This window comes from Pleuronectes platessa, chromosome 2 (assembly GCF_947347685.1).
Source record: "Pleuronectes platessa chromosome 2, fPlePla1.1, whole genome shotgun sequence".
Lineage (NCBI taxonomy): Eukaryota > Metazoa > Chordata > Actinopteri > Pleuronectiformes > Pleuronectidae > Pleuronectes > Pleuronectes platessa.
The window spans coordinates 15,795,652-15,805,554 of NC_070627.1; the positions used below are offsets into that span (position 1 = coordinate 15,795,652).

Genomic DNA, 9,903 nt, shown 5'->3' on the forward strand with positions numbered 1-9,903 from the left:
AGGACAGTGTATGAGAGCAGGCAGAGAAGAACAAACAGTTGTTGACTAAATGATGAATGCTAAAACACTCTCATGTCTCTTATCTTAAAAGAATGCATTTATTTATGGCTTCAAGTTTCCACACTAGAGAGGCATCATATAGTATGTGCTCAACTAGGGCTGGAAAATAAAACTCCCACTGTAACAAAATTGATTATTGTCATTTAAGAATAATGAATAAGAACAAATAAGTTGCTTTTTCTAAACTTGAGAGAATCTTATGTTAAATCCTTAGAAGGGGAAAATAACTCATAGGCATGCAAGACTTTGATTCTAATCATGTTTTTGTGCCACTATCATGAATCTTCAATGCCTTCTTTGCCTCTGTGGGGCTTTTGTTCATTAATGAGCCTTGTCCTTCCAGTTTAAAGAGAGGGGGAGAAAAACTCTGGAGTACTCTCTTGGAATAAAACGTTTTTTGTGTCAGGGTTTGTGTAAAACAGACTGTGAGTGGAAGGAAGTGAGAGGGAGAGTGCTGTAGTAGAAGTGGGAGGACTTCAAACTGCCTTATCTTCATATTATCTACATGAATACAATTTTTAAACTACCAATTTAGTAGCACTTAAATGGCACTTACTAATAGTACTTTGTAGTTTTGCTTTTTTGAAGAAATTGTACTTTCTCGATACATATTGATAAAGTATTCCCTATCTGCTCATTTAACTCAGATAGCCCTCTTGTTTCCTTCACTTCACTTCTTAGCTATACAAGAGAAAGATTTGCTCGCGGCATGAGGGGAGATTTATTTCAAGTATTTGGGTCAAAGACAAAACCTACCGACTGCAGAGAGAGTGAGTGTATTAGTGTGTGTGTGTGTGTGTGTGTGTGATGGGGGGGGGGGGGGGGGGGGGGGGGGGTTGGTTGGATAGCAGGACAGGACAAACAAAACGGCCTTAGAACGCATGGACTTTCCCCACGTGAATCAATATTCAGGCCCTGATCTCTCTGTTGAGCAACGAGGCCAAAGAGAGGACGCTGCTGAGAGGGGGGGGGAATCATGTGTAGAGAAGGAGACTCTCATTGGAGGCAAAGAGAAAGAAGATCGTATGCATGTTTTTTTGGGTAAAGGGGGGGGGGGGGGGGGCTAAGAGGAGAAACCAAAAGCATCCTACACACTGAAGCCATCTTGGTTGCACCGCTGCTCTCTGGACTGCAGGACTCTCTTCAATAAGGTGGGTGCAGGGCAAATAGCTGTCAGGGGATCAAAGATGCAGTTAAATTATGAAGTTGTGGGCGGGAGAACATTTCTATTTGTTTTAGTTGTAGTTTTTGAGGGAAAAGAGGACATGCACAAATATTTCAGCTGAATTTCAAGGCTCCGTATTGGAATGATCCACTGCTCATTCTTACACGGTGGGAATTTTTTCTTTGAATACGAGTTTTATTTGTTTGTTTGCTGCTTCTCTGCTCACATCATCAAACTACTCGAGTGCTTTTTCACTCAATGGGGACGGACGATTCATTTTTTAATGCTCTTGATTAAGATTTTATGATATGGAAATCTGGTACAAAGATATTTTTATTTTAAGCTTGTAGATTTTAAGCAGATAGTTTCCAAATTCTTCAGTTAAACATCAGCCTATAGACGAATAAGGTATTGTGATACTGCAGAGTAATGGCACATAAAAACTGACTCCAAAGTTACTGTTTATTCAATACATAGGTATTATGCTCTCTAAATTCCTTTGTAAACTATTATTATTATTGTTGTTGTTGTTATTAATGTTATTGTTATAACCACTTTTGATTAAATGTTTCTTTTTGTTTATTATTGAAAGCTCGACTCCTACATAAGCTGCTTTCGGACATGCACTGCACTCCTACAGTGACTCACTTTGTAATGCCGTTGGTGTGTTGATTTTCTTTATATTTCAGTGTCTGGTGACGTGGCTCCAAGAACAGTGGAATTATGTTCTCCAATTCAAAGTGGCTGATCGTGATCCAGCTCCTGCTAAATGAACACGCTCTGTGCAGAGTCCCACCGCCTCTGACTCAGAGGAACACGCTGCTTTCAGAAACTGACCCCCGTGAAGCGGTGGAGGAAACCGGCAAACAGGAGCATCGGTATCTCCTGGGATCCCATCTCCAGCTTAGTCTCTCATCCGCTGAAAAGACTGATCCTGTACCAGTGGTTGTGCATGAAGAGGAGCGAGTCCAGTCTGCCAAACATATGATATCAGGTCTCAGGGCAAAGCTTCAGGCACAGGTTCAAGATCATCTGCAGGCTCAAGGGAACATCAGCTGTGAGGAGCTTATGTCTGCCAGCACCGTGAACGACCCTCTGTCCTCCATGTTTCCCCAGGAGCTTCTGGGTCTCTCTCTGGTTCCTGTGCTGGTGGTGTCAGGATGCCCCAGGGAGGCACAGGCCCTGGTGCTGAAGCTGTATGACCTGCTGGGTGTGGCAGATACAGAGGAGCTCCTGACTGAGGTGCAGGATCTGATAGAGAGGAGGTTGAGCAAGTCAGCATCAACGCCAGCTGCTGCATCTGCAATGTCGTCTTCAGAGAAGGATCAAGCAGGGCGCCGCATAGACGCTGTGATGTTCAACATTGGCCAGCTGGCGATGGCGGGATTGGAAACCACTGAGCAGGAGGGACATTGTGAAGACTGGACCAGGGTGAACGGAACCAGGCTGGTGGGGACAGCTGTGGAGGGAACCACAGGCGGACTGGAGGAGGCTGTGAACAGCTGTGAGAGACTGGGCGCCCTGTGTGCAGGCGTGACCAGCAGTGGAATGCTCACACCAGGCACCTACAAGGCCGTGCTGAAGAAAAGCAGTCGTATCCTGCCATCGGACTCTGCAGGGTCTGAGTGTTGGATCCGTCGGTGTAGTGAAGAGGAGCGTGCTTCTAACCCTGGGCCGCGGATGAGACGCAGCCCCCAGAGAAGCTGCACCAACAAACGTGAGGAGCGCGTGTACAACGTGGTGGAGTGGATCCCTGCAGTCAGCACCCTCTACAACCTGGGCACAGCGGTGTATTATGCCTCAGTGAACTGCTCCGAGACAGCCAAGGAGAGAGCCATCCTGAGTGCTGTGGACCTGGGCACAGACGCTCTCATGGTCGCCACAGGGGGCACCGCTGGGGTGGCAGGTTACGCTCTGGGTGCAGGGGTGAAGACCGGAGTGAAAGCTGGAGTCAGGTACCTGCTCAACTCCATGAGGCAGGAGGACGACTTGCTGGTAAACCAGTTCAGCTGGGAGGAGGGCGTCACATTCCAGTAGAGTGAGGGATCGGTGACTCAGCCTGTTAAGTTTGTATTAGTTTATAAGGATCCGTGTTTGTTAGTTGACTTGATGAAGAGTAACTCAATCGGTTTTCCCAGATTCAATTTAATCTAGATTATATGTGAAACAAGATTAGACTGTATTGTATGACTCAGTGGATTATCAGCATCACATCTTCAAAGGGGAGAAAAGCTTTTTCTGTTTGTGTGAGTGTAAGATAAACCTCCCTCTGACACAAGAACTCTCTATTGAAGTTAATGACAGCAACTTTCACAAAGTCCAGTAAAAAGTACACTACCTTTTGCATTACAGCAGTTGTAATGAATCTTAGTTATCTAACCCCTGAAAGTGTTAACTTTAAACCATTGGAAATATATCTCCCTACAGTAATCATTTATCACATTAAGCAGAAGCATTTAAAGAACAGCAACATTTAAAGAGCTGGTCTCAGGAAGCTGAACCCTTAAACCCTTTGACTCTGGCCTATGACATATAGTGTATCAATCCAGTATCTAGTCCATGACAGTGTATTGGGGCCATTGCAGGTTAAATAAATAAATACAATATAAAGCTGGGTGCCTTGGCTAATAATATTATCAAATTTTAAAATCACATCAATAGATTCATATTTATTTTGAATTTAAAAACAGATTTTTCACCACGTTTGTGCAATGTATAAGAATTATATCAATATTTATATTATAACTTTTGTTATAGGCTACTGCTACTGATGGCATTTATATTATGATTATTCCTTTTTGGTGTTACCACCCAGCCCAAGGTCGGGACGATAAAAATGTAATTCAGTTTCATCTTCAGGTTATTTAATTAATGGCCCCATTACACAGTCACACTAACTGGCCGACACACTGACCTCTGTTATCTGGCCTTCCTCATTCCCGCTGTGGTCTTCCTCCCATCAAAACCAGGCAATAGTCACATTCTGGTGTAATTGCAGGGACAGAAGTCTGGTTACTAAACTTTATTACTTTATATGTTTTCTTCAAATGTCATTAAATTGGATATTCAATGTGTGTTTTTTTTAGTTTGGAAGAAATCTCTGAATAGACTTGTTAATGTTCAAACAATCAAATTGTATTTGTATAGCCCATATTGACAAATCAAAGTTCGACTCACAGGGCGTGCTCTAACACTGATGTTGCAAGTGGGTCAATTATTTTAATTGCAGGATGCCTCTCAGTTGAAGGCAATTCCTGAAGGTGAGATATTCCATTCACAAGGCAAACACTTTTTTTTTGTGAGGTGAGAGCGGCCTTGATCTTCGACCACTAAAATCGAATCATATTGTGAGTCCAACTGAACTTGGAAATAATTTCAAAGAAATTCCTTCAAGGTGTTCTTGAGATATCTTGGTTGAAAGAAGAGAGTAAATGGGAAAGATGGAAAACTAGAAACTATAATGTCTCCGGCCCCCGTCTGCACAGATGCATAATGAAAATCAATAATCTACAGTATTTGATGTGCTAAAAACAAGGTGATGTAGGAATGTGAGTATGATTTTGATCAAATAAATGATAGGTGATCTTAACACACAAAACGGTGTCGTATTGTGTCATAATATCGGTCAGTATCATTATTTTCCTGAGGGGCATCAATACTGACATTATTTTACCGGTTTAATAAAAAAATTGTAAATTCATGTAGAAAATTGGCTGTGCTTTAACAACAATTTGTAATATGGCTGGAAATAGATGTGGTTATTTACTGTAATAGGTATAGAATAATGCTTTACAAAGCTGGAGCGGAAAAGGTTTGTTTGTATATATTTATTTTGACCACCACACTATACAACTGATAAGTTACTCGCCAGCGATAACTTTGGGCTAATCTTTTGGATGAGCAATAGTTGAGAATTTCTTGTCTTCACTTTGTTTTATTGGGGGGCGGCAACCCAAGTCAAGGTGCATAACGGCCCTGTACTTGGTCGGTTTGCTTTCCTTCTTCCCCTCTAGCTGAGAAAATGAACACAAAATCAAACTTCTTCTTCTTTGATCGTTTTTACTAGGTGGATGGAGCAAGCCCCTATACTTCTTCTCACTGTTCCCCGAAACAGTTTTTTTTTGTCTAAATAATGAAACAACCAACATCATTGTGCAAATGTTTGTTTTAAAATGCACTTGTTGTTCCATGGTCACCATGTTTTGCCATTATACCATTACAATTATTTAGAGATAAGGGCAAATTCCTTTGATGATGCCAAAGACCATACAAGTGCTGCAGGGCTATATTTCAAAGGAGAAAAAAATGCTTGTTCTTTTTTCGGTAGGTTGCCACCCGCCATAGACAAGAGAAGAAGGAAAATCTATCAAGGTAATTGCATAAAGGAAATAACAGATACAGAAGAAGCTATCTGCCAATAAACTGAAACAAGAAGAAGAAGAAGTAAAGAGGTTACAGTAAACAGAAAAGACTTTGAAATCCCAAAACTAATTTATAAGCACAGCAGTTAATTTGATAAGAATAAGACAGAGAAAAAGAAAATGACAGATGAGGATACATTTTTGGCCCAGCCAGAAGATGAAGATTTCAAACTGTCAGACGATGTGGCTGAATATCTCACAGAAGAAAATGATAAGGGCCGAGTAATACCTCAGCTTCATTATACGTTCGATGATGAATATCATATCAGAAACGAGATACATAAGATGAAGAAAACCTTACATCAAACAGTGGACATTGCTCAAACCTGGAAGACAGTGCAGAGAAATGTTTATAATTTCGACCTCGAACTGATCGAGATGTGTAGAAGAGGCTCCCTGAAAGAGCCATCTCACAGAGCCAAGTGCTCACAGTTGAAAGAGAAGAGCAAGGAACTGGAAGTGTCGCTGATGGAGCAGTTTGCTATCCTGCGGGAAAGAATCTATGTCATCGCGTCAGAGGTGAATAAACTCCACACGGAGAGAAGAGCTTTGCTCACACAAAAGAGAATTTGTGAGACCGAACATCTGAAAATGCTAAACACAAAGGAAAGCTACCATCTTCCAAAGACAACAAAGACACAGAATAGGCAAGCTCTTCACGTTGACTGCATACCATACCCAGAGAACCGGTTCCGTACGTTGTTCAGTCAACAACTGCAAATGAAAAACCATCAATTGAGAGACAGCTACAGGCGCTTGGAGAGGAAGGATGAGTTAATAGATGAGAAGGAGAGGCAGTATGCTGAGCTGAAGCACAGCATGTCACAGCTGGTTCCTGCAGAGCGATTAGCAGAGCTTCCAGAGAGCAAGTTGATAATCAGGGAGCAAAGAGAAAAAATCCAGGAATTAACAGCGCGTGTTGCTTTGTACCGACAAAAAGCTGAAGACCACAAGAGCGAGAACGAGAAGTTGATTCGACAGTTTGAAGCCACCAAGGAGTTGTACCTGAAAGAAAAAAAGAAGAGCTTTCATACATCATATAATGCGTTTGTCCCACCGATCCCCTGTAGATGTAAACTTTTGGCCGAAGCTATCCCAAAACCAATTGTGCCTTCAACATTACCACCAGTATTGTGCTTTAATCTAAAAGATAAATCAGCCCTATATCAAAGTCAACCAAAATGACGAGTTGACCTGTCACCAGAAGGATTCTGCCTTAGTCTAGAGATCAATCAGCCCCAACAATTCCAAACAAAAAGACCCTCAACTCAAATGTTTTGGCCAGACAATGGTGCATTTGTGGCTTGTGTGTACAACTGAACCCATGTTATCCAGGGTATTAGAATCAATCCAGACTAATCAGAAAGATCCTGGTTCTCTCAATCACCTCTAGTAAATAGATGACCGCAGAAAATAGGGGCAACATGATTTCTGACAGAGAGACTTGCTGCCCATAGGGCCTCAGCAACAACACACCAACACAGCAGACATTTGGTTTTCACCAGGTGCTCTGGCTTCCCCTCCTTAAATTCTGATTTATGCTATGCTACTTATTTAGTTAGTTGTAGTTAATAAGTAGAGGTGGAAAAAAACAATAAAAATAAATACAATAAATTAAATTAAAATGTTAAAGTTGTATCCTGTGTATTGTCAAATGTATGTCAAAAATATTATAATATAAAAGTAACAGTAGAGGAGTTTAAATGCACCAAAACGAGGCTGGAGATGAGCCTCTCCGAGTCCAGAGACAAATCTATATGGGCTGTTGGATCCTCATTGACAACAGGACAGAAACGGACATCAAAAGATGAAACTCAACAAGCAAAAGCCGCACTCCAGTACTCTGACAGTGTGGTCATGTTCAACAGGTAAGAGGAGGTTTGGGCCTAGGTCTGAGTAGACCCCTGTGAAACAAAGCAACTCCGAGTGGTGAAAATTTTTGGTCCTGGAAATTCAGTTCTGGCAATGTTCCACAACCTCAAAACGAGCCAATCATCTTTTTTGATCATTTTTAAAGATAATGAAGTTTCCATTGATTTACTCCCACTCAGTACAAATTGGGTTTGGCTTAAAAGCGAAACAATGGCTTATGTCCAAAATATGAAAAAACGATGTTTGATATAATCAATAGGGGGTCCAGGTTTGTTATACAGCGGGTAAAATAAATATTGAACACGTCAGAATTTTCTCAGTAAATATATTTCTAAATGTGCTATTGACATTCAAAGAAAACCACACAAATGAGTTCAGCAATTAAGTTATGTAATAAAATGGAATGACACAGGGAAAAGTATTAACACGCTTACTGACATTTATTTAATACTTTTTACAAAAGCCTTTGTTGGTAATGACAGCTTCAAGACTTCTCCTAATGGAGAACCTAGTCACATGCATTGCTCAGGTCTGATTTTGACCCATTCTTCCACACAAACAGTCTTCAAATCTTGAAGGTTCCGTGTGCCTCTTCTGTGAACTCAGATTTTTAGTCCTTTCCATAGATTTTCTATTGAATTCAAGTCCGGTAATTGGATGGGGCATTCTAGCAGCTTTATTTTCTTTCTCTGACACCAATTGAGAGTTTCCTTGGATGTGTATTTGGGATCATCGTATTGCTGAAGAGTCCACCCTCGTTTCATCTTCATCATCCTGGTGGATGGCAGCAGATTTTTATCAATAACGTCTGTGTACATTCATCCTTCCTTCAATTATATAACATTTGCCAGTGCCATATGCTGAAAAACAGCCCCACACCATGATGTTCCAACCTCCAAACTTCACTATCTGTATGTTTTGGAGGGATGTGCAGTGCCATTTGACCTCAAATGTGTGTATTATGGCATCCAAAGAGTTCAATTTTGGTCTCAGCTTAACAGACTATATTCTCCCAGTATTTCTCAGGCTTTTTTAGATGTTGTGCGGCATCAACATGCTTTTTCTTCAGCAATGGAGTCTTGCGTGGTGAGCGTTTATACAGACCAAAGCGGTTGAATGCATTACTTATTGTTTTCTTGAAACAATTGTACCTGCTAATTCCAGGTCTTTCTGAAGCTCTCCACAAGTGGTCCTTGGCTCTTGGACAACTTTTCTGATAATTATTTTCACTTTTCTGTCAGAAATTGTGCGAGGAGCACCTGGTCGTGGCCGGTTTATGGTGAAATTATGTACTGTCCACTTTCGGATTATGGCCCCAACAGTGCTCACTGGAACATTCAGAAGTTTAGAAATCCTTCTGTGACCAATGCCATCAGTATGTTTTGCAACAATATGGTTGCGAGGGTCTTGAGAGAGCTCTTTGCTGTTACCCACCGTGAGATGTTTCTTGTGTGACACCTTGGTAATGAGACACCTTTTTAGATGCCATTTATAGGCAAACCAGCTGATATCAATTTGCACTGACAAGGGGCTTCATGTGTTCAATACTTTCCCCCTGTGTCATTCCTTTTTATTGCACATAAGTTGATTTCTGAACTTATTTTTTTTTTTTTTTTGTATGTATTGATTACTTTGGTTGTTACCGGCATCTGGTGAAAATGTCATCGTCAATAGCACATTTAGAAATATATTTACAAAGAAAAATGGTAACCTGTTCAAAACTTATTTTACTCGCTGTATATCATACAGGCATTATCATATTTAAGCTTTTGATCGCTTGTTTGTTTAACTTTTAACTTTTAACACAAGATATTTTTAACAAATAAATAACAATAACCAAATAACCATAATTTAGGAAATATGTAAATTTAGTTTTGGCAAAACCACTTAATTACTCACTTGTTGAAAGAAGAACAATAACACCAGTTCAGTGTCCAAGTGGCATTTTCTCAACTCTACATGTCTTTCAGGAACTTGCAGATATTATCGTATATACTGTAATTTTTTCTCTATGGTTAGGCATCCATTTCATGGAGCACTGTGTAAAGAGACCATTTGGCCCTAAAGCAGAAAAATTGAAAAATTGTATACACATATATATATATATATATATATATATATATATATATACAATTATGTATATATATATACATAATTCTTTTGATGCTAGACATTTGTTTAACAAAAGTCTTTGGTGGAATACATGTAAAGATGCAACTATTTCTATATGATCTTATATTAATCTCCTGGAACAGGTTTGTATGATTGAAAAGTTTTTTGGGGGGCTTGTTTCTAATGGTAAGGTCATGTTTCAGTGACTCAGTATGTTAGAACCTGAATCCCTGCAAAACACTCAGTGTGAGGTGTGTAGTTCCCTAATAAGTC

At 40.4% G+C, this 9,903-nt stretch overlaps 1 protein-coding gene across 2 annotated transcripts; it reads left to right on the forward strand.

Annotated features, from left to right (window-relative positions):
• The first annotated feature begins 1,048 nt into the window (after window positions 1-1,048).
• Window positions 1,049-4,823, forward strand: apof (apolipoprotein F). Of its 2 annotated transcripts, none has more exons than XM_053429891.1 (2): window positions 1,049-1,211; window positions 1,915-4,823. In XM_053429891.1, the coding sequence occupies exon 2, from the start codon at window positions 1,949-1,951 to the stop codon at window positions 3,260-3,262; it is 1,314 nt and encodes a 437-aa protein (XP_053285866.1). In that variant the 5' UTR covers window positions 1,049-1,211; window positions 1,915-1,948; the 3' UTR covers window positions 3,263-4,823. The 2 variants fall into 2 exon arrangements, with proteins under 2 accessions (XP_053285866.1, XP_053285875.1); XM_053429900.1 differs by lacking the exon at window positions 1,049-1,211 and adding an exon at window positions 1,220-1,392.
• The last annotated feature ends 5,080 nt before the right edge of the window (window positions 4,824-9,903 follow it).